A 25,039-nucleotide genomic window follows, 5' to 3' on the forward strand; every position below is an offset into this window, starting at 1 on the left:
GGAATTTGTAGTCCATGATCACAGCAGCAAGTCTCTGCAGGGTGCTCATCACTTCCTCTTACTGCTTCCAGATGCCTCTGTGGTTGTAGTCCACAGTTGCAGCCAGAAGTAAGTTTGAGTTGAGGAAGGGGTGTTTAACCCCGCTGCCTGGCTCCAGAACCCAGCTGGGGTTTGCTGGGGGGGAGTGGGGAGCAGTCCTTCCTCCCCACATAAACTGGGCTGCATCCCCAGCTGGCCTTTCCCCCTCACCACTCCCTTGCCAGCCAGCCCTCATTGCTTCAGATAAGGATCAGAGGTGTGGGGCCAGCTCTGCTTTCTGGAGCAGACAGCACAACTCAGCCCAGAACTGCAAAGCATGCTGGGACGCTGGGGACTGTGGTTTAACTTGAACCAGGAAGGGGTTTAGGACAGAAGTTTCGTAAATTTGTTTCACCCAAATCAGTTAAGTAAATCTGATACTACGTTCAGACCACATTTACCTTAAACCAGTTCTAGTCATTTTGAAACTGGTTTATATGCGCTGAACTTCTATTCTGTTACAGTTTTAAACCAGATCACATAAACCAGATCACTTAAACTGGTTTATGTGTAACTTCTGTCCCTAGCCATCAGGTCTGGGGCTAGGGAGGGGGCTTAAACCCCCCACCCCTCCTGGTTAAACTCCTGGTCCTCCCAAGTACAGAACTGTCTTGCCCTGCTAAACTTACTGAAAGTTACTGCTGGCTCTGACTGGGCTACAAATCCCAGAGGCACTTGGAAGCAGGAAGAGGAAGTGATGAGCAACCCTGCAGAGTCCTGCTGCTGTAATTCTGGACTGCAAATGGGAATTTATACTGGCTATGTGCCAGAGAGCTGTGCTCTAGCACCCCACAGCCTCTGGCCTGAGCTACTGCAGGGATGTGGCTGTATTTCCTGAATCAAAAGTAAATGTCTATCCAGTTGTTTCTCAATTGAATCTCTGCAGTTTAAACTAACCTGCAAAGACTAAATCAATTCAGCATTGGGCTTTTTGACTATCTGTACTTAGCCTTGTAATTTTTCTTCAAGCTTATTTCAAAGGACTATTTTAATACATTGTAGTCCATTTCTGAACTTAGGCAAATACTGTTTTTTTATATATAGGCTGCAGTCCAGTGGTGAGCTTTAGTCAGGTAGTGTCCTGCAGCCCTTGGAACAACTTAGTTTAGAGCAGTGGTCTCCAAACTTTTTTGATCATGCACCCCTATCTATATAAATAGAAATTCTAATATTTTCTTCCCGCACCCCAATGGATCGTCCTGTGCACCCCCTGGGGTGCGCGTACCCCACTTTGGAGACCACTGGTTTAGAGCTCTCTACTATACTGCTATGCAACTTCATTCTAAGTCCAAGAAATGTCAGTAAAATAACAGAAAAGCTGCTTTCTGGCATAAAACAGCAAAGTTGTACTCATACCTAACTATCTAATCAGGACTCTCCTCCCATTAGGAGAAATAACTCCAAATTTATGAAATTAGCATTTTTTTAAAACTAAAGTGCTACCTGATTTGAAATGTAATGGTCTAGAACAAAGAAACCTGACTATCATAAGAGCCATGTAGCAAATTACACAAAAGCTATTCAGGGTTTTAATGAACAACCATGTTAATTAACAGGAAAATTATGATAACAACAGTTTTTAAATATTTTTGTGTTGTACTAAGGAAAAAGACTTATCATTGAAAGCTGCACAGAAGCATGCTAATTTAGACAATTTCAACAGCAAACCATAATTTGAATCCTAATTGGATAGGCAAAAAACAATAAAAAGTTCTTAATATAGCTGGATTTTGCAGAGGCTGCTTGATTTAATTAATTAGAAGCCTGGTGCATTAGAGTTCTAAAAAACCTTTTGTTAATGTAGTATGTGATCTGTTTGCCCCTATACTTTCCATTTTTCCCATTTTAATAATTCTAGTTCTTTCCATTGGTGCAGCAGTTGCAGAACATGAACACACTGCCTGCTATATTGCTTCTGTTGGTGGGGTCAAATCTATTAAGCACAAGTGATCTGGTTTGGTTGTCCTTACATAATGCATAGCTTTCACTGATGTTAATGGGAATTTTGAATGCAAAAATATAAACTAAATTAAAAATATATACTAAATATATAAGCAGGCTGGGCGGTGGGGAGGAGGAGGGAGTATCAGTTCAGTATTTTTGTATCTTTATACCATGTCCCTAGGCAGGGAGGGGGCACCCTGCAGAAGAAAGGATTGGGCCCATCACAGCTCCAGTGAATGGCAGGCAGCAGCAGCAGGCACTCAGCATGATTCTTTCAATCATGATTCCTATAATTGTGCCAGGCACTTGCTGTTGCCACCCACCATTCACCAGAGCACTGAGGGGCCCTATCCTTCCTTCTGCAGAGCACCCCTTTCCCCACTGCATGGTGCAGGGCTTCTGAGCACTTCGTGCTGCTGCCAGCTGTTCACTGAAGCTCTGAGGGGCCTGGTCCTTCCTTCTGAAGAGCATCCTCCACTCCCACTGCCACCACCAGGCAGCCAGGTATGCCATTGTGACCCACTCTGGGGCTCTTCTGCCTTCTCTTAAAGCTAGGTGTGGAGGAAGGTCCACAGTAGCAGGGCTGGGGGCATGCTTTCCCCTACTAGGCAGGCAGTCCGCGGTGGCCTGGCTGCTCGGCTGTGCTCAATATTCTCCAGCAGCTCTGGAGCCCATGGGACGCAGTGGGAGTCATACAGGAGCACTCCCAACCTTCTGGCCTAGATGTGAAAACAGCCTGCATGACCCCTCCCCCCAATCAAATACCGAACGTGTGTTCTGTTCACTCCCAATCTAATCTATGTCGCTTACAAAAAACTCTGTAGATTAAATCAGTTCCACCCCAGGCTTTTCAAACGTCTGTACCTAGCCTAAATGGAAGCCAGATAAACTAACAATAGGGAGTTTACCATTCTGATACACATGACTGTATTGATTTATACCACACACATAATCATAAAAAACATAAGATGTTGTTGTAATGTAGGCATCATAATAATACATACAATTGGTACTTTTACAATTTATTTTTAGATTAGGTGATGTTAGTAAAAGAAGTTTAATACTACTATAACTGACTTCCTTTTCCACCCAATGAATTATGGATTTGAAATCCAGATTTTTGTACTTATTACTCAGTAGAGCTAGGTAGGAAATGGTTTCCTGGGGAATTTCCTGTTCCACATTGGGAAGATCTCTTTCAAAGCTTTAAATGAAAAAGAAAGAAAAGAGACAGAGATTGTGTTACACCAGAACAACCAAGAAACTAGCAACTCAAACATTCATGGCACACCTACATGTGCAGTGGACTTGCTTAATCAAGTACTAAATGATTGCACAGTAACTGACTTTACTGGATAGTCCCATTGCTACATGATTATTTTTAGATGCTACTGCACAGTAGTGTCACCATCATGGTTGGTACCTGGCAAAGCTACAGCACTGTAGCAACGAGATACAGTGCAATAGCTTCTTGCTACTGTGCCATTGCATCTCATTTAGACATACCCTCACTGAGGTAGTAGAGGGTAAGATTCAAGTTCCTAGTCTGAATCAGGCAGAACAAGGACCTGTGTCTGCAGCCATGGGCAAGACATGACTTTTCACTTTCTTTCTGATTTTTAACAAGATATTCCACCCTAGACCTAAGCACCATTTCCAATTAAAACATGTATGAATAATCTTGTGGTAAGTTTCTGTTGTGACAAAGTAACATTTTCTGAAAAAATACAGGTTTCAGAAAAATCCCAACCAGCTCTAGTTAGTAGAAATTTATTGAAGAATCAAGCTTTGCCTGTTTCCATGTAAAATAAAAGGTCTAGATGTCATGTGTTTTCTACAGAGTATAACCCAGCAACCTTAGGTCATTTAATATTTTTTTGTCTCATAATTAAAATCTTAATCAGGTGAATTATGGATAAGCAAGTCAGCAATAATGAGAAAAACCCTTTCAGTAATGTATCAATAACAGCCTAATTCTGTCATTTTCACACGTGCAAAATCTCCCATTAAAATTGATAGCAGCTTGAGATAAGGACTGCGTACTGGGCTCAAAGGGATTATATGCATCCCCTCAATACTAAGCCTGGGAGCACGAAGCCAAAGCATTACTCGCTAATTCCCTCTCACTCTGTGTGTGCCAAGTCCTAAAAATGAGACCTTGTAGACACATCAGTACAAATGTGAGCTTGTGCCAGTAAGCACACCTGAGACAGCAAGCTGAAGACCAGCACTGTAGCACCCAAGACCCTTGAAGGAATCGAATTGCTTTGTTTCTGAGAGTTGGCACATATGGAATAAGAGTTGATGAGAGGTACTTTGCAGCAGTGTTCCTGGACCCAGCATGGAGGCAAGCCCTAAAAGTCACATTTAAACAACAGCAACTTAGAAAATGCAAAGTAAGGGTGAAGGTACACATAACACAGCATACTAATGGCACTTAAAATATGAGTGTCCACATGTTAAAGCTTGTTAATTCATGCTAAGTACCCTCTGAGCATCTCAAAGTTATGCCACTTCAGGCAAGGGTTAACTCTGGGCCTTGCTACCTACCTGTGACAGAGCACCTTCTGGGTGTCTGTCACTTTAAGGGCTGGGAGCAGGCAGCCAGCAGGTGCAGGCCAGCCTTGATGAAGCAGCCATTTTAAATCCTTGCTCTCAGGGCTGGAGTAGTAGTTTGTTGCTAGCAGTTGAGGAGGTAACATGTGGCTGAGCTGTGGCTTGGAACATCTTGGAGGTAAGAGCAGGAGCTATGAGGATGGCAGGAGACTCCTGGTCCTGTGTATCATTGGAAACTGTACCCTGCCAGGAAAGGGTGCCCTGGTGGGACTCCTTGTGGTGAGGGAATCCCCAAGAAATGCCAGGCCAGTTACGCCCCCCCCCCCAGTGAAAGGTGGGTAGGGGCACTTTAACCCCAACCCCCACCATCCAGTGGGTCATTGTGGGAGCAGCAGGGCCAGGCATACCTGCTGAGAGGCACTTGCGTCCATAGGGGCATAAGACCTGGGAGTGGGGGCCAAACATGCTTAGAGAGAAGCACCTGAGCCCAAGGGGGTGTAAGACACCAGACACTAGTGAGAGGGTGGAGTTGAGGCCAGGCATGCCTAGTGAGAGGCACCTCAGCCTACAGGGGCACCAGCATAGAAGTAGAGTGTTGACCCATGAAAGGGGTAAAGTGGCCTGGTGAGGGGCTAGGGGCAGAGTCAGCCCAGAGTTTGGTGAATTGACTGGTCACTGCTTAGATGAGTCTCTGGGTCTCTCCCATGACCCTTGAGGAGTGAAGAGATAAGACTGATGGCCTATGTGGTAACTCAAAGGGAGCAGGGCATGGTGTATGTGGCCCAGAACAGGACAGTGTGAAAGAGGCCTGGTGAGAGCGGGCGGAGTGTCACAAGCCCCAGTGAGAGGTGGGGCAGAGTGAGTGTGGCCCAGGACAGGGCAGTGTACAAGAGGCCTAATAATGAACTGAGTTTGGCCCAGCCTCAAGCTGGAGTTGTAACAAACTATATGTTATCTGCAAGGCATGGGACATAAGGGAAGGTTGGAATCATATAAGACCTGCCCTTGACATCACAGGGTGCTCAAAGGGCACCTAGTACCATCTATGAACTTAGTTAATGAGATGTGGCAGGTGGTTTGCCCATAGATAAGTAGGAGGCCAGTACTGGGACCAGGCCTGGGATTTTGCCTCTGTCACACTACCTCATGTTGGGTAACTTCAGTCTGCTCCACAGAGATAAAATGAGTAACTTCCAGTCCAACATCCCAGGATGCACCACTCCTAGCTCCCACTGCCTCTGAGCCCATGTTTTTTGGCTCCTAGCCATGCCCCTGCTCACCAGCCATCTAGTGGCAAGTCAGAGCTATACAAACAAGAAACAGTATTACCCTTAACATACAACTTCTCACAGCATGTTTTAACTTCAATACTGTATACCATTCCACAGATTTTAATATGGTCTAAGTGTAATGTTTAATTTCACCCTTAGTACCCTTACTATTAGAGTTCATGTTGCATTTAGAAGTCTCTAGCACATTGATATAGGCTCACAAACTGCAATTATATCTGTTGCAAGCACATATTTTCATTTATAACTTTGAAATTATGTTTTAAGACAGAATTTCCAATTCATTCTATAGTAATAGCTCTGTTATTCGGCATCCTCTGGGAATGGGGGATGCCGGATAACAAAATATGCTGGTTAATTGAGCAGCTCCAGCTGCCGCTTCTCCTGCTACGTCCCTCTGCCCCTCCTGCTGCATCACCACCCCTCCCACAGGCCCTGCGGGATGGGGAGGCAGGCCCCACACAACCCCGCACAGCCTGTATGCCCCTGGGCCATTGGGGCTCAGCAGAGCAGGCCGCTTTGCCCCAGGCCATAGGGGCTTGGAAAAACTGGAAGTGCCATGGTGGGCACTTCCAGTTTCACTTTTCCTTACAATCCAGCATGCCAGTTACAAGCCGGCATGCTCTGTTAAGGTGCCGGTTACCAGAGAGTTTACTGTATTGTGGTTTACAACCTAAAAACTTCCTTTTATATATTTTAAAAGATGAATGGGGGGGGGAAAACACTCCTTTAAATCCCCATTTAAAGATATCTGCATAAAGAAATTGTGACTCTTCCAGTCATTTAGCTTCATCGGTGTACATTAAGGACCTGATCCTGCAAACTGTGTAGCGTACATGGGGTGGCTTTTTCTAGCTGCAGTTGTTAAGCTAAAATATATTTAATTTATGGTAGCTTCTACTGGTTTAGGAGAGACTCTGAACACTTCCATAAACATGAATGGGTAATAGTCTTAGAATTAGTGATGTCTCTCCTGACAAATGAACTAAGAAATTTCTTAATTCAGGCAAACAGGGACAACAAACAGTGAACTGCTTGTAAATTGCACTAGAAGCAAGAAGAGGAAATGGAATCAGGCACCAGATCCTGGTCTTTGAAACGAAGTGAATAAGGCTTGCCTTTTGTGTTTGGTCTGCTGAGTGGTTTGGGGTTTTTTTGGTGGGCTGTGTGTTTTGGGCATGTACTCTGAGGAGCTGGGAGTGCTGTTAGCTGAGTCATTGCTGGTTGATTGCTGCCTGTGTTTGACAAAAGCTGTAACAAGGGGGTGGAGTCGGGCCAAGCAGGGTATAAAAAGAGACTTCCTGAGGGACCAGACAGTGTGTGAACAGGGGCAGCTAAGAAAGCAGTTTGCAAGCGGTTCAGAAGTCAGTTTGCCACCGCATTCTTTGGAGGGGAGCCTTTAAGGTAAGCTCTTTCTTTAACGAAGAGTACCTAACCTACATATATTTAGCGTAAGTAGGTAGAACTCAGGAGTTAAACCAATACTTAAGCCCCTTGCTTAACTAGAGTCTTGAGTGAGAATGAGTTTGCTAGGAAACTTGCAAAGGAGGTGCTAGGGAGAACAGCTCTTCCTCCACCAGGCAGTACCACTGTCAGCTCTTCCTCTGTCCAGGCAGGGCCACCCATGAAGGCTTTCACTCAGGTCCTGGTTTGGTGCTATGGAGACCACAGCTTTCTTCCAGTTACAGCCAGGTAGAAGAGTATCTGCAGTGTGTGTATGACTCCTGGTGGTGTTCTTCAGGGGGAAAGCAAGAGAGCTACAGAAGAAGGTGGCAAGGCTCCAAAGCATCCTCTGCCATGAGGACATCATCAGTTCAATGCTGGAGGAGACCTCTGGGACTGTGGAGGAAGGCCTGCCAGAGGCAGCACTAAAGAAGATGGAGGACATGTTCTCCCATGAAGGTGGAAGCTGGAAGTTTGTGACCTCTGGCAGCAAACAGAAATCTTCATCTCCACCTGCAATGGTTTGCCTAAAGAACAGATATGGAGCCCTAGCAATATAGGAGGAGGAGCATGTTCTATTGATGGCATCCCAGGCCAGGCATCCCCAAGGTTGAGAGGATCAAGACCACTGCCATCAAGTGGAAGCAACAGGTGGTGTTGGTTGGTGTAACAGGGCACTGAGGTGTGCCTATTCCTTTGTGGGAGCAAGCAGCTGGAGAGGCAGCTTGCAGGTGGCAAAGGGGGTTAATTAGGGACATGCCTAACCAGTAGCAGGCCAGGCTGGAGATGTATAAGCACTGGGTCTGAGCCAGCCAAACAGTCCAGCCCCAAGAGCCATGAAGTGAGGAGCTCCTAGCAGCAGGGTGACTGACTATAGAACTGAGCAAGCAACTCTTCAGGCCCATGAACAAGGGAAGGTACTTGGGGCAGAGAGGGGTTTGTTATATGGGCAGGTGGCCTTGGTTTTTATGTTATAGCCCAGAGAAGGTTTGAGTGCCTTGCAGAAGATGCCAGTGCTTGTTATTGAGTTGCACCAGTGTTTTAGCCTTGAGTCCTACAAGCACAAGCTCAAGGCCTTCTTAGAGTACTGGTAACCCAAGAGTGGTTGAGAGTGGAGCCCACCATAGACTGCAGGAGTTCAAAGGATGGGGATCAGAAGATCCATGAACCCAGAGACTGGCTGGGAATAGGATCAGGAGATCTGTGAGCCCAAGACCCAGAAAGTGGCTGGGAGCATGATCAGAGAATCCAGAAGCACAAAGCAGAGCTGAGAGAGAAGACTGAAAGTCTAAACATGGAGAGTGTGTCTGCATATGGAACTAGGAGATACAGGAGCCAGGGATAGGTAGAAAGCCAGACTAGAGGGTCCGTGGGTCCAAAGAAGTGGTGCGAGCCACACTAGAAGGTCCACAAGTCTGAGAGGGGCTACAAGCTAGCCCAGAGGGTCCTTGAGCCCAAAGAAGGGGTGGGAGTCGGACTAGAGAGTCCATGAGTCCAAAGAGAGGGGGTTGAAAATGGTACCAGGGTCTGAGAGCCTGTCCTCTCTGCAGGGGACAGAAGCATCCATTTACTGGCCTGATCTGTTGTTTCATACTGGTGTTCTCAGCAATCATACAGCTCACTTAAGCACATTTACAGAAAGCTCAACTCCTATTCCTCTTCTCCCCTGCCTATCCTTACTGAGCAGTTATGCCCATCCATGAGAATGCTATCAATTTCTAAGTACTTGGAGGAGAAAAAGGTGATTGGGAATAGTCAGTGTGGATTCAGGAAGGGCAAGTCATGCCTGACCAACCCAATTTGCCTTCTATGAGGAGATGGCTAGCTCTGTGGAAGTGGTGAGAGCAGTGGATGTGCTTATATCTCAACCTTTTGAAGACTTTTGATAATGGTTCCCATAACTTTCTTGCAAGCAAGCTCAGAAAGTATGGGTTGGATGAATGAAGTGTAAAGTGGATAGAAAACTGGCTGGAGCATTGGGCTCAGAGGGTAGTAATCAGTGGCTCAACGTCTAGTTGACAAATGGTATCAAATGGAGTGCCCTAGGAGTCAGTCCTGTGGTCAATGTTGTTCGATATCTTCATCAACCACCTTGAAGATGGGATGCAGTGCTCCCGCAACAAGCTTGCAGATGACAGCAAGCTGCAGGAAGTAGGAGATACACTGGAGAGCAGGGGTAGGATTCAGAGAGACCTCAACACGCTGGAGGATGGAACCAAAAGAAACCTAGTGAGGTTCAATAAGCGCAAAGTCCTGTACTTAAGATTAAACAATCCCAGTATAGGCTGGAGACCAAATGGATAAGCAGTAGCACTGCAGAAAATTTATCTGGGGGTTATAGTAAGCTGAATATGAGCCAACAGTGTGCCCTTGTTGTGACAGACTAATTGCATACTGTGCTGCATTAGTCGGAACATTGCCAGCAGATTGAGGAAGTGATTCTTCCCCTATATTCACACTGGTGAGGTCACATCTGAAGAACTGTGTCCAATTTTGGGCCCCCCACTACAAAGAGGATGTGGACAAATTGGAGAGTCCATCCAGGGGCAACAATAATGGTTAGATGACTGGGGCACATAAATTCTGAGGAGTGGCCGGGGGAACTGGGCTTATTTAGTTTTGAAAAGAGAAGACTAAGGGGACACTTAATAGCAGCCTTTAACTACCTGAAGAGGGGGTTCCAAAGAGCCTGGAGCTCAACTGTTCTCAGTAGTGGCATATGACAGAACAAGGAGTAAAGGTCTCAAGTTGCAACAGGGGAAGTTTAAGTTAGATATTAAGAAAAACTTCCTCACTAGAAGTAAAGCACTGGAACAGGTTACCTAGAGAGGTAGTGGAATCTCCATCCTTAGAGGTTTTTAAGACCCTGCTAGACAAAGCCTTGGCTGAAGTTATCTAGCTGGGACTGGTCCTGATTTGAGCAGGGGATTGGACTAGGTGACCTCCTAAAATCACTTCCAACGCTAATTTTCTATGATTTATTTCTGCCCAAACGAACTCATACTTTTGGCAAAAACATTTTTGCAAAACATTTGTGTCTTTCACTCCCTTGACTTAAATCTGCCTCAAGTTTTCTCTTCAAGGCATGTGTATATGTGTGTGCATAAGTGCTTGTGTCTCTTGTCACGAGACATTTTGTACCGGAGAAGAGAGACCTGGAATCGGATATCAGATTTCAATACACAATGACTTTTTCTGACATACTATAATTAAGACCATCGAATATTTTTCATTCTTAATGATAATGCAAATATTGAAATCTAAACTCTAACAACACTATTAGGCACCATTAAAAAGATATGAAAATAATTAGCACATTTCACTTCTTTCTGGCTGTTTATGGTAGTCATTTGATCCAAATGATTAACACTGTAAAATAGTACTAATGTATCATATTTATGAATACTTTTAATTCTTCTCTAAGCTGGCTTCAAAACTTTTGTAGAGTTTGGAATTTTAGGGAGGGCATACCTCTTCGTGGTTGAATCAGATTCCATACAGAGTTCTTGCCACATCAGATGAACAGATATCTATGATCATTTCAGCATGTATGGTATACAAGAAGGGCTTCCCATAGCAACTACATACAAAGTATATTGTCCATGCCCATTAATTCTGCAACCTAAATTCAGTCTAAGCATGAATAGAATATCTACTGAATGGATACTTTATTCAGAATCGGGAATATATTTAGAGCTCTGCCAGTTCAACTCTGGCCCCATGATTCCCATATGAAAATAAGCAATCTTTTCAAGAGAAACAAGGATAGCATGCCCCGGATCCCAACCATGAACACACAAAGTTAGACACTTCATCTGTCCATATGTAAACCAGATGTAACAGTGTACACTATAATAGTGACAGGTAAATTACTGAAATACTATTTTCTTCTCTTTTCCTATTGTATGGGGGTGGGGGGGTTCTTGGCCAGTAATAAATGTCTACAAGGGAATGGGCTAGATTTGAGAATTATTACTACTAAATAGATTTTTACAATGCTACACATAATCCTTTCCAGAATTAATAAGGAACACTAGAGTACTATGCAGTAATTCTGTTCATATAATTAGCTGTAGTACTTCTTGAACTGGTGTAATTAAAAAAAAACAAACAAACAAACAAACAAACAAAACCTATCAAGTTAATGGTCCCCTTGGTTTTCTTTAAAATAAATCAGTGGTAGACCTTTTCCCCTGCTGTGTTTTGGACAAGGGAATTTCAGTTTAGATTTATTTGTGATTTATGAAATCAATATAAAGCTATACAAAACTGAAAAGGAAGACCCTTGAGGGTGTAATCTACCAGCGTGATAAATGTAATGACATTAAATCAAGCCAGCTCATGTAAGAAAGGAAATTTAGTGTTTTGAAATTGCTGTATGCATGAATAGGCAAACTTAATGCCATATGTAGCACAAACATAAGCAGTATAGTAATGTAAGGCCATTATTTACCAGTTAATTGGGCACTATGGCAAATCACAAAAATAATTGTGCCATTACTTCATGTAAATGAATGCTTGAGTTGGGAACAGTGCTGTCTGCAGCTGACTTGTTTCAGGAGCATTGGCCTCTTGCAACATGAAAAGTATGGATGATTGATTGGAAAAATATCAAAGACGGGTCAATCCTTTTCTTGCAAATATTCCTCTGTTTCATTTATTTGTAATACTCTCTTACTGATTCCATGCTAGTCTTCATTCTACAAAAAATAACAAATTAACTGGCTGACAAGGAAAAGCATTATCCTGGACAGAAAAATGTTTTCACTGGCCAAATAAAACATAACTTTCATTCTCTATTTTTTGACAAACTGCTTAATAAGCTCCTTTAAGCACTCTTCTCTGCTTGTTGGTTAACTCACAAACTTATTTAATCGTTTCAAAGCTAAATACCATAACGGTTATACTTTGGAAGTAAATCTAAATGAAGATTTACCATACCTGTATTATACATATAATTTCACACCACATTCTTTACATTCAGACTATTTTAAGAGGAAGTGAGGCAAATTCTGCTGCAACTCTATTGGCTTCAATGGTGTTACTGACAGCACAATTTTCCTACTATACCTGCTATAAATAACTCGGCATATAAAAATGAGTAGTTTTGAAGACAATTTAAACTTGATGACCAATAAGTCCAGATTTGCCTGAGTGTTACACATACCACTGCACATAGAAAATGTTCCCATAATTTACTATTATACAAATAGAATAATTATTTTGGGCAATAAGCCAGTTCTGGTCATTTAGACTAGGTACAAACATTCAGAGAGGTTAGATCACATTAAAAATAGCCACCCAATCTAACTTGGTTTACCCAGGTGTGGACCTTATACTTGGATTGACCTAACTAGGGATCTAATTATAAATTGTACAGGATACAGGAAGTTTAGATTGGTCTAAAAATGCCTGGTCTGATCTAAGTTAACTGTACCTCCGAAGTAGTCTAACTTACATTGGTCTTTCCTGACCCGCTCTAACTAAATTTCTGTACAGTTCCCAGCCCAGCCCTGGGTCTGCACTTTTCCTACCCACCCCCTGGCACTGGGCTATTTTTAGCCCCTGGCATCTCAGACCCTCCCCTAGATGGACAACCCCTGGTCTGACAGAGAGAGATTCCCATTCTCCTGAGCTCCCCCATGGACCCTGTCTGCCCCTCAATCCTCCCCAGCCACCATGGGTGCATCCAGATGAGTGAGCACATGCCTGTTGCGGTGTCTCAAAGCAGTTTGAGATGCTGCAAGAAGCATGCAGGGAATGAAAAAATGTTTCCCGCACTGCCTATTTCTTTCAAATCCTGATATCAGAATTAAAAAAAGACCCCTCCCACTGAAAAAAGTGGTGCAGGGCACATTCCTGGAGCATGCCCTGAGGCAACTGGAGGCTGAGTCCTCCAGAGAGTCTCTCTGGCATACAGCCAGAATGTCTCTGTGGCTGCCCTGCTGCCCCAGAATGCTGGCTTAGCATGCTGGGGTAAATAGAAACAGGACAAAGGTGCAGCAGTGACCCAGATCCAGACACTGTCTCAGGTAAACAAAGACTACTTAGGGGTAGGGGGGCTGCTCTGGGGGGGTGGGTCCCCTGCCTTTCACCTCATGCGGTGCACAGCCCCCCATGTCCCCAACAGCAGCAGCAGCTGTCCTGGCACTTAGAGCCCACTACTGACTGGTAGAGCCCCCAGGCAGCACGGCTTGGACCCAGACACCTGGGACCTGGTGCTGCCTGTGCAACATGGTGTTGTGCCGGCCTGGCCCATTAGCACATGCCCTCAGACAGAACCAAGATGCTCCTGCTGTCACTCCAGGGGGACCCAGCCAGGCCCAAGAATGTGCACCCCCTGTGTGCAGTGCCAAGATCCTGCGTGACCGCAGGAGTGGCCCGGTTCTGTCCGAGAGCTTGTGCTAGCAGGCCGAGCCAGTGCAGCACCATGTGGTGTAGGCAATGCCATGTCCCAGGAGGCTGGGGCCATGCTGTGCTGCTGAGAGGCTCTGCTACTCAGTAGCAGGCCCTGAGCACCAGGATGGCTGCTGGTGCTGCCAGGGGGATGTATGCTATGTGGCTTGTAGGATGCAGGTGGAATGTACACTGCAGCCCTGCCCCTTGCCTATACCAGTGCTGGGACATACAGCCCCACCTTGGGGGTGCTTCTGGTCCCAGGAACCACTTGGGTATGTGATGAGCTGGGAGAAGGCGGACGGTGGAGGTAGCAGCAGGGTGCGTGTGTGAGAGAGGGAGTGCGATGAGGGAAAGGGGGAGGAGCACTCTGGGTAGCAGAAGCTGCTAAATCTGGGTTTAGAGTGCCCCCTTCCCCCTAAAGAAGCCTGTTCAGGAGGAGGCCAGCCTGGAAGAGAAGGGGCTTGCCCAGCCCAGTCCCTGAGCCTCAGTCAAGGGCTTCACAGAAATAGCATGGAGATCACTGGGGCCTGGACAAAGGTGTGTGGAGCAAAAGATGGCACTGCTCAGAGCCACAAAGCAGTGGGTGGAACAGCAGCAACTGGACTTATGTCCTGGTGCTGGGACAGAACTGTGGCTGGGAGGGAGCTAATGGGAGCAGGCAGGGGCTGCAGGTCAGGAGTGAGAGGCACTCGGAGAGGGTAGTGGGTTGGAAGTGAGGGACAGAGCACAGGAATATCAGTGCTGCTCAGCGCCCCACTTCCTGGTGAGAGAAGGGATCAGGGACAGCTCTGATTTTTCTATAACCAAAAAAAAAAACCCAAACCAAAAGCAAACTCTAAATTGTATAAGTATTACCACAGCCTTTGCGGCCATGCAGTCCCCATCCAGGTCTGGCAGGGGCACAGCCATGGGGTCTCGGGTCCAATAGGGCAGATGCTTTTGCAGGTGGTGTCAGGTCACAGGCTGCAGCTCCAACTCCCGGACTGCTGCAGTGGGTAAAGGCTGCAGGGCCACATGGGTAGCCCTGCCCCCTGACAAGTGCCCCACCCTCCAGTCATTATCATGGAATTGGAAGTCCCCCCCCCCCCCGCTTACCCCAGACCTTTGACACTGGAAAACCCCTGCTCTTGCCCCCCTGAAATACTCCTTTTGGGAGGTGGGGGATTGTCATACAACCAGAAAAAAACCAAATCCTACACTAAACATCAAATACCTGCTATAATGTTTTAATCTTATTACAAAAAATATTTTTATCATGATTCATGTTTGTATACTGTATATAGATGGGACTGCATAATAACTAAAAAATAAATTCTTAGTCTCTTATATTGTGTGGGGGTGAATGGTGGGAGATGGGGGGGGGGTGTATGGTAGGGTATGGGTATGAGAACTAGATCCAGCCTTATATCTGAAAGTCAACACGGGTTGCACCAGTGGACCAAATGAGTTTGTTTTTTTTTCTCGAAGTGCTACAGGATATTTCTAACAAACTTCTGTAAATAAATCAGCATTTCTTGAACTCTTGAGTACCCCACATCCAAATTGGTACTGTGAAATAAGATAAAAATATTTCTGCCAAAATATACAGCCTCAAAATAAGAACTCTGTTTTGAATTTGGATGTATGCTGTATATTCCTGGGTAGCTGGCCTGACCCTGAAACTCTGAAGTCACCAGGAGATTCACCACTAACATGCATAGTGTTGGTTCAGGCCCTTAAGGCTTATATATTAATTAGCTGATTTTAGAAGATACTTTGTTTCAGAGAACAGGCTAGGACATTTAATAAGGGAACTCTGGAGACTGTTTGTGTGGCTGTGCAAATATCTTGTGATTTTGGATCCCTCACAAAGTGTTTAGTTTGGTTCAGGAAGAGAAGAACAGTTAAACTCCAGGGCATTTTTACACAAGCAAGTGCCCAGTGCTATGACTCTTGTGGCAAAATGTGTGTTAACGCTGAGAAAATGCTGGTGGTGTGCTTTTGAACTAGAATGCATTGGAAATGCTTCAGTTCAACAGCATACCACCACCATTTTCTGCATGCTGACATGTATTTTGCTGCTTATATAACTGCACATGGCACAGCACAGTTCACCTCGGCTCATGTACAGAGCAGTTTGAATTGGAGTCTGCTCCAAAGTGGCAGATTTCTGGTGTGTCCAAGGACAAAAAAGTATGTATATAAATGCCCCAAGTGCTTGACATTATCAGGATTTCTTTCTTGTAATTTGTTTCTGTTACCTGTAAAAGATATTCTTCTTTGCTCTTTCCAGGAGTTTGTCATGATTGTTGTATTTGGTTTGGAGTTTATCATTCGTATCTGGTCTGCTGGCTGCTGTTGTCGATACCGGGGATGGCAAGGAAGGTTGAGATTTGCAAGGAAACCTTTCTGTGTAATCGGTGAGTATCCCAATTATAGTTCATTTCAGTGTAAATAATACAAAAATTCCACCCACTCATACATTCACTTTTATTTCTAAATGAAATACAAAAGAGTCAAATTCTATTTAAAGTCATTCTAGTATAATCCAATTTTAGAATTATAACCTCTGCTCAAGAAATTTCTGGTTTTAAAATCTGCAGAAGTTCCTAAATACTAATCTGCGTATACTTTTCATATTTTTGTAAAAGACCACTTTCTGTTCAGATCAGGATGGACAAAAGTGTTGATATTTCCATTAGGAAAACATCAGGTGTGATCACAGATTTCACTGAAATAAACAAATAGCTGTTCATTTGTTGATCCTGAATGTTACTTGTCTATTCCCTTCTTCTCTTAATTCTTCTTTGATTGCAGATATTAAAAACACTTAGTCATATCTGAAAGTTAGAGGGACAGACTTCTCACTCTCATTGGTTGACAAGTTCTATTTCCTACACAGCTGTCTCTGTCCTCCAGCCCAGCCATTTGCTATGCCAATAAGTCTGTTACTGAATACTCTCATAGCTCAGTTTCCCACAAAATCCTCTTTTGCCCTTCTCCTTTTCCTATTGGAATTTATCCTTAATGCTACAATCCACAGAATCCTCATAACATCTTAAACAAGCCTGCAGAGATTAACCAACCAGTGACAACTGGGTTGAGTTGAAGTCATAGTTTCATAGATGTTAGGGTTAGAAGGGACCTATTAGATCATCAAGTCTGACCCCCACCTGCCCTGGGCAGGAATGAGTACTGGGGTCAGATGACCCCAGCCAGGTATCTGTCCAATCTCCTTTTAAACACCTCCAAGGAAGGAGACAGCACCACTTCCCTTGGAAATTTATTCCATATTTTGGCAACCCTCACTGTAAAGAATTTTTTCCTGATGTCCAATCTTAACTTGCTCTCTTCCAATTTATGGCCATTATTTCTAGTTACCCCAACAGGTGCCCTGGTAAACATTGTATCCCCCACTTCTTGCTGCACCCCTCTGATGAGTTTGTAGGCAGCCACGAGATCACCTCGCAGCCTCCTCTTGCAGAGGCTGAAGAGATTCAGGTCTCCCAATCGGTCCACATTTAGGTTTTTTTCTGTAGGCCTTTAACCAGATGAGTGGCCTTCCTCTGAACCCTCTCCAGGCCATCCACATCCCTCCCGAAGTGCAGGACCCAAAACTGGATGCAGTACTCCCGCTGCAGCCTGACCAATGCCACATAGAGAAGTATCACTTCCCTAGACCTGTTTGTGATGCACCTACTTATGCAAGAAAGGGTGCAGTTAGCTTTACTTATTACCTCATCACACGAGTGACTCATGTTCATTTTGGAGTTGACTATGACTCCGAGGATCCTTTTCCGCAGTTGTCAGGGACAGCTGTTTGAGTTCATGTAATGTCATTTTTTTATAGTGATGTGGCACAAACAAGTTGTAAAATAACAAAGCTGTTTCATTACCTCTACTCTCATCCTCACTTCCAATTTATTAGCTCCACTCACATTTTGCCTATCATGTCAAATAAGATGATGATCTTTTTGTAGACAGTTTTGCCTGTGCATTTGTATAGGACCAAACATGTAACACTGGAGGTGACCATTAATAACTTCACTGAGAAATCCCAGTAATTGTGAAGGGAGACTCTAATGAGGGAATAAGAACTAGTGGAAAGCAGTCCCAAGCTGCTCTGTTCCCCAAAGAATCGCTTCTGTTTTTTTAAAGATAGAATGCAAGAGGATACTAATATCAGACAAGATGCATGTCCCTTACAAATATGATACCCATCAGATACATGCATGTATCAGATAAAGGTTGATTGGGAACATGTGAGAGAGTCAGGTTGGTTCCTATCATTTTACATTACTCAAAAGCCTAAAATATATAAAGGCATCATTATTAAGAACCATAAAGTATCTCCTGTAAGTTTTGGGGACTGTTGTTCCAGGAATTCAAATAGAACTTGAAGTTATGTCTCCAAACCCTGGTTATGCAGACTTTGAAGTTTCCTGAATATTGCTTATGGCCCAAGAGGTTTATTGATTAGCTGGCTTCATAGGGAAAACAGAATAGAGCTTTCTGTGTAACCCATTTCCCCAAGGCTAACTGAAGAGAAGAGAGAAGGAACAGGAATTGTTTGGGATACCAGGTACAAACATAACTCTTTATTAGGGTAGTACAATACAGAACAGAGCAAAATAAGTAAACTCTACGACTACAATTTACAGTAGTATTAAGTAGGCTATTTTACCATCCCCTGGCAGGGCTATCAAGGACTTAATGGCCACAAGCTAAGATGTTTTCCAGCAGAAGCAACATTTCAGTCAAACTCCAATGTTTTCTTATACCCAGTGTGATACAACTATATATACGCAGTAGTGGATCCAAGAAAAGGGTAAGGGTGGTGTGCCCCCTCTTCCCCACCCTCATCTTTGGGCTCTTGCTAGAGCCCTGTGATGGCAGTGAGCTCGGAGTTCACCAACTGATCAGAGCACAACTGGCCAGAGCCCCCACTTTCTCATGGCTCTGGAGCACAGGGGATGGATCACAGAATCAGTGGACTGGAAGGGACTTGGGAGATCATCAAGTCCAGTCCCCTGCCATGGGCAGGAGGGTAATGAGCTCAAACTAGCTCAAAGAGGTGCTTATCCAGCCTCCTCTCAAACACCTCCAAGGATGGCGATTGCACCACCTCTTCCAAGAGTATGTTCCAGGTTCCATTACCCTTCTTCCTTACGGAGAAGTTCTTCCTTCTGTCCAGTCAAAATCTTCCCTCTGTTAGTTTGTTACCATTGGTCCTCGTTCTCCCCAGGAGTGTCTTCCTGAAGAATGCTGCTGCTGTTCTCCCTACACCTCCTTCCCACTCTCTACTGAATTCAGCAGCAGTGGAAGGAAGGGGATGAATGGTGGTGGCAGTGCTCACCCTGTGGGATCCAAAATAGAGCAAAAGCAGGGGTTCTGGCATGACTATATGGTGAGAGCTCACTGAGGCACAGCCAAAGGGAGGTGCCTCCATGTTGCCACACCCCTTCTGGATCTGCCCCTGTATACACCTCATTTAGTACAATGTCAGGCATGCACAGAGACCGTGCCACATACCTACAGGTCTGGTACTTTTCCATTAACTATTTGTTTGTCCTACTCTGTCATTCATAACCTGTAACTTATACCAATCAAACTGTGTAAAGCCTGCAATGGAGTGCTTTAGATTCATACTCTTCATTTTAGAATGATTGAATAGGCCTGTATGGAGTATCTTATCCCAGTGTCACTCATCATCAAGGGGCAAGGTTTCTGCAGGCCACTGCAGACTTCTTCATCAAGATCAGAAACATTATCACCTGTGCAGTACAGAAATATTAGCAGAGATTGCAGGTAGATTCTTACAATTGCTACCAGAGTGTATGTTTAATCTCTGGTTTTTAGTGTCCTGTAAGATTATGAATTTTTGTTCTCAGGCCTGTCTTCTGAAGGTGGTCTGTAGGTTACCCTGAGCAAAAAATTGAGAAGGCCATACTTGGCACTATAGCTGCCACAAACCTGTACACTATCATCCCACAGCACACAAGTGCAGATGCCTGCCTGAAACAGTTACAAGAACACAAACTACCCTCAGATTTGCAAGCACAATGTATCGCTCAGATAATATGCTACATCTTCCCTCACAGCCTTACTTTCAACAACTGACACATCCTCCAAACTTCTTCCAAGAATACAGCCATGAGCACAAATATAGCTGCCCAATATGCCAGCTTCTTCATGATCCACTTGGAAGAAGAATTTTTAGAAAACCACTAAACTTGCCATATACTTACATTGCACATGGTGTGTTCATCATCTGGACTGAACACCTAGACTTACTTACTGACTTCCATCACGGGTTCAACAACTATTACCTTTCTATCAAATTTTCTCTGGAATACTCCTACACTAACATCAACTTTCTAAATAATACAATCCACAGCTGGGATGGTACCGTAAAACTCACTGTATCCGAGAGAACCTCAAACTGTCTTACTTATGTCCACAAGACCAGCAATCAACCCAGGCATACCAAGAAACCTGAAGTCTATAAAGAGGCCCTCAGATATCAACACATCTGCTCTTGAGAAGAATTCTTGTGATATCTGCCCCACCAAACTAAAAACTGTCATTACCAGCAAAAAAATAACAGTCTATACCTTGAAAGAGCCACCCTGACATTACTTTCTGCAATATAAAAAGAAAAAATGAGCTGACCACACACCCCTTATTGTCATTTACCATCCCACACTGGTTCTGAAAAGACAGATCATCAAACAGAATCAGGCCTTGAGAGAAATATTCCCAACATTTCTGTTCCTTTCAACACCCTCCCTCCACCAACTTTAATCATTGGATGCAAAATTGGACCCGAATGATCCGGGGACAACAGGGCAGACCCTACAATGAGAGACTGCAGGACCTGAACCTGTTCAGCCTTCACAAGCGAAGGTTGAGGGGGGACCTGGTGACTGTCTGTAAACTCACTGGGGGGGACCAAAAGGTTTTGGGAGAGACCTTGTTTCCCCTAGTGCCCCCTGGCATAACAAGGAATAACGGCCACCAATTGTTGGAGAGTAGGTTTAGGTTAGACATCCGTAAGAATTACTTCACAGTTAGGGTGGCTAGGATCTGGAACCAACTTCCAAGGGAAGTAGTGCTGGCTCCTACCCTGGGGGTCTTTAAGAGGAGGCTTGATGCCTATCTAGCTGGGATCATTTGAGCCCCGTTTTTTCTCCTGCCTAGGCGGGGAGTCGGACTTGAAGATCAACAACGTCCCTTCCGACCCTAGTTCTATGATTCTATGAAAAGCCCCGCTGAACAACAGACACCAAATTAGATGCAATCCTGCCTTAACAATATATGCAAAACCTGTCCATGCATCTCCACGATCACTGCAATCAACACCCTCAAGAATGAACCCATCAAAAATCTCAGATCCTATACTTGTCCATCCCAGAATGTGGTATACTTCATCCAGTGCACAAAATGCCCTTATGCAGACCATGTGGGTAAAATGAGACAAAAGTGACTCTCTGTAATAAACAAATTCAGCAAAAAGTTGCACACACCATTGGTAGGAAAATTATTTTCTGACCTCACAATCTTTGTGCTCAAGGGTAACCTGCAGACAACCTTCAGAAGACAGGCCTGGGAACAAACATTCAAATACTACTGGACACTGAAAACCAGAGATTAAACACACACATCAGCTTTATGGCTCATCATAATTTAGTTGTAATCTCTGAGGTGCTGATGACCCTCTTCCCTCTTGACTGGGCTTTAATCCAATATACAATATTACTACCCCCTGACCCCCAGCACCACCAAAAAAAAAAAAATTCCTTGCCTCTGGCATAAAGGAAGCCAGTTAAAAATATATAATTGGATGCATCTACACGAAACATTTACTGTGCAGGTGACTAATTAAATGTGCAGTAAATTTCTCAGCATCTACATGTACGTCCCTATTAGAGTGCATGAAACTAATTAACTCCTCAACAGGGACCCTGTTGCGGAGCTTTTTTATGTGCAGCAGTGTATGTGTAGTTGCTGCCCCTGCTGGCTGGGGCACAGGGTTCTTCAGTGCGGGACAAGCTAGCAGGCAGCCCCCATGTTGAGGAACATTGTGCCCCACCCACCCACAGACTGGCACATGGAGATGGGGGTGTAGCTAGCCCAGGGCTGCTACCCCATCTCCATGTGCTGTGGAGCACATGTGGAGACAGAGGAGCAGCCAGCCTTGAGCTGGTTTCAAGTGCCTCCCTGTGGCTAGCCAGGGAGCAATGTGTTTCAGCGCAAGGGCTATCTGTCAGCTAGCCCCCTCCTGAAGCACCCTGAGCCCCAGCCAGCCCCTTCTCCTTTCCCCCTCCCTCTCCCACAGCACATGGAGCCCAGCTGGAGTAGCTCCGGGCTGGCAGGCTGACTCCCTAGGTCCCCTGGCAGCTCAGACCAGGCTCCATACAGTGCAAACAAATAAACTGTGAAACAAATTGCGCTGTGGTTTTTTGCTTCAGGGAGCACATACAAGCAGTGCACCTGGGAGCAAAAACTCCAGAGCTTTTATTCAGCCACATTAATTGCACGTGTAGATGGGCCTACTGTGTTCAAAATCAGATATGTTATGATGTGATAGCTCAGGCAGGCCTTGCCTCCTGGTAGTGTAATTACACGGTGCTTTACTACCCTCCACTTGAGCAATTTTTTTTGTACCTAACCTACACTTCCCTTGCTACAAGTTGAGACCATTGTTTCTTGTTCTGTCATTTGTCACCACTGAAAACAGTCTGGCTCCATCCTCTTTGGAACCACCCTTCAGGTAGTTGAAGGCTGCTATTAAATCCCCACCCCCTGGTGTCTTCCCTTCTCTAGACTAAAAAAGCCCATTTCCCTTGGTCTTTCCTCATAAGTCATGTCCCCCAGCCCTCTCATCAAACTGAACACAGTACTCCAGATGTGGCCTCACCAGTGCTGAGCAGAGGAGAATAATCACTTCCCTTGACCTACTGGTAACATACCCACCAATGCAGCCCACTATGCCATTAGTCTTCTTGGCAACAAGGGCACACTGCTAACTTGTATTCAGCTGATTGTCTACTGTAACTCCAAGGTGCTTTTCTGCAGAGCTGCTGCCCAGCCAGTGAGCCCCCAGGCTGTAGTGGTGCATGGGATTGTTGCATCCTGAGTGCAGGACTTTGCACTTGTCCCTATTGAACCTCATGAGATTCCTTTTGGCCCACTTCTCCAATTTGTCTAGGTCACTCTAAATCCTAGCCCTACCCTCCAACATATCTACTACTCCCCTCAGCTTAGTGTCATCTTCAAACTTGCTGAGGGTGCACGCTATGCCATCTTCCAGGTTGCTGGTGAAGACCTTGAATATAACCAGCCCCAGGACTGACCCCTGGGGTACTCCACTTGATACCAGCTGCCAACTACACATTGAGCCATTGATTACTGCTCTCTGAGCCTAATGCTCCAGCCAATTCTTATCCACCTTACAGTCCATTAATCCAGCACAAACTTTCTTAGCTTGCCTGCAAGACTGTTGTGGGAGACCATATCAAAAGTCTTGCTAAAATCAAGCTACACCACATCCACCAGTCTCCCCACATCCACAGATCCAGTCACTTTATCATAGAAGGTAATCAGGTTGGTCAGCCATTACTTGCCCTGGTGAACCCATGCTGACTGTTCCTAAACAACTTTTTTTCGTCCAAGTGCTTAGAAATGGATTCCTTGAGGATATGCTCCATGATTTTTCCAGAGACTGAGGTGAGGCTGACTGGTTTGTAGTTCTCTGAATCCTCCTTCTTACCTTTCTTAAATATGGACATTGGTGACATGTAGGGGGTGCACCCCCTGTCCGGCTGTGCTCCCTGCTTAGGCTCCAATATGCTTAGGTGCCGCCCCTGTGAGCACCGGCTGGAATGAAGCGGTGGATGAGGCGACTGCATGAATGCGATTGGCCATGGGGGGACCCCCCCCAGTTGGTGAGATTGGCAACGGGAGGACACCCCCACTGGTTGGTGAGATTGGCCATGGGGGGACCCCCACACCCAGGAGCTGACTGGTCACTGTGGGGGCACATGCTCCCCCTGACTCAGATGGCACCAGTTGCCCATGAATATGGACACTAAGTTAGCTCTTTTCCAATCATCCAGGACCTCTCCTGATTGCAGTGAGTTCTCAGAGATGAAGACCAATGGCTCTGCAATCACATCAGCCAATTCTCTCAGCATCCTTAGGTGCATCCCGTCCAGCCCCATGGACATGTACATGTCCAGCTTTTCTAAATAGTCCCTAACCTGTTCTTTCACCACTGAGGGCAGCTCACCTCCTCCCCAAACTGCGCTGCCCGGTGTAGTGGTCTGGGAGCTGACCTTGCCTGTGAAGACTGAGGTGTAAAAGGCATTGAGCACTTCAGTCTTTTCTGCATCATCTATCACGAGGTTGCCTCCCCCATTCAGTAAGGGACCCACACTTTCCCTGATCCTCGTCTTGCTTCCGACATACTTGTAGAAACCCTTCTTGTTACCCTTCAGATCCCTTGCTAGCTGCCACTCCAATTGCACTTTCATCCCTGTCTGTCCAATCAATGCTCTTATATTCTTCCCTAGTTATTTGTCCAAGTTTCCACTTATAAGCTTCCTTTTTGTGATTTAGTTTACTGAAGAGTTCCTAGATAAACCAAGCTGGTCTTCTGCCACACTTGCTAGTCTTCCTGCACATCAGGATGGTTTGTTCCCGCACTCTCAGTAAGACTTCTTTGAAGTACAGCCAGCTCTCCTGGACTTCTCTCCCCCTCAGTTTGGCTTCCCAGGTATCCTGCCCATGAGTTCTCTGAGTGAGTTGAAGTTTGCTTTTCTGAAGTTCAGGGTCCTTACTCTGCTGCTTCCTATCCTCCCTTTCCTCAGGATCCTGACCTCTATCATCTTGTGATCACTGCTGCCCAAGTTGCCATCCAATGGGACATATTACTGTGATAGTAAACGTAGATGTTCATTTTTTGCTAGATTAGGGGTTAAATTTATATGAATATCACTGCTGATCAAATTCTGTGACACATGGGAAACACAGACCACATACCTGGCATGTCAGTTTGAGGCTGAAACATTAGCACTACAGAGGTAAGCTGCCATGCTCTACTGTAGTAGGATACAACAGCAGGGAGCCAAGGGTTCTTATTTCCTGACTGCTCTGTCATGGATCTCAGTGATTGGTGATCATAATAGGATATGCTTTAATTTGGGCATATCCACACTTTATTTGGAAGAGCAATTGAACATTGAAGTTTAAGGTGTTCTATTGTTATAGAAAAGAAAAATGTGAGCTGGGGAATAATTACATTTTTCTAATTAAAAGTCAACAAGGAAAAGTGCATGTTTCTACAGTGC

At 45.0% G+C, this 25,039-nt stretch overlaps 1 protein-coding gene across 3 annotated transcripts in view; it reads left to right on the plus strand.

Moving 5' to 3' along the window:
* The window catches only part of KCNQ5 (potassium voltage-gated channel subfamily Q member 5), a 622,372-nt gene that overhangs the window by 459,894 nt on the left and 137,439 nt on the right, over positions 1-25,039 (plus strand). For 2 of the 3 annotated variants that reach the window (XM_090034927.1, XM_090034921.1), the window contains exon 3: positions 15,982-16,108. In XM_090034927.1, coding sequence (XP_089891053.1) covers positions 15,982-16,108 — 127 coding nt within the window. Of the gene's footprint in view, positions 1-7,197; positions 7,272-15,981; positions 16,109-25,039 lie in introns of those variants that run through there. The other variant, XM_090034933.1, reaches the window with a different exon arrangement.

Source organism: Crocodylus siamensis, chromosome 1 (assembly GCF_052110815.1).
Source record: "Crocodylus siamensis isolate JL-2025a chromosome 1, ASM5211081v1, whole genome shotgun sequence".
Classification (NCBI taxonomy): Eukaryota; Metazoa; Chordata; order Crocodylia; family Crocodylidae; genus Crocodylus; species Crocodylus siamensis.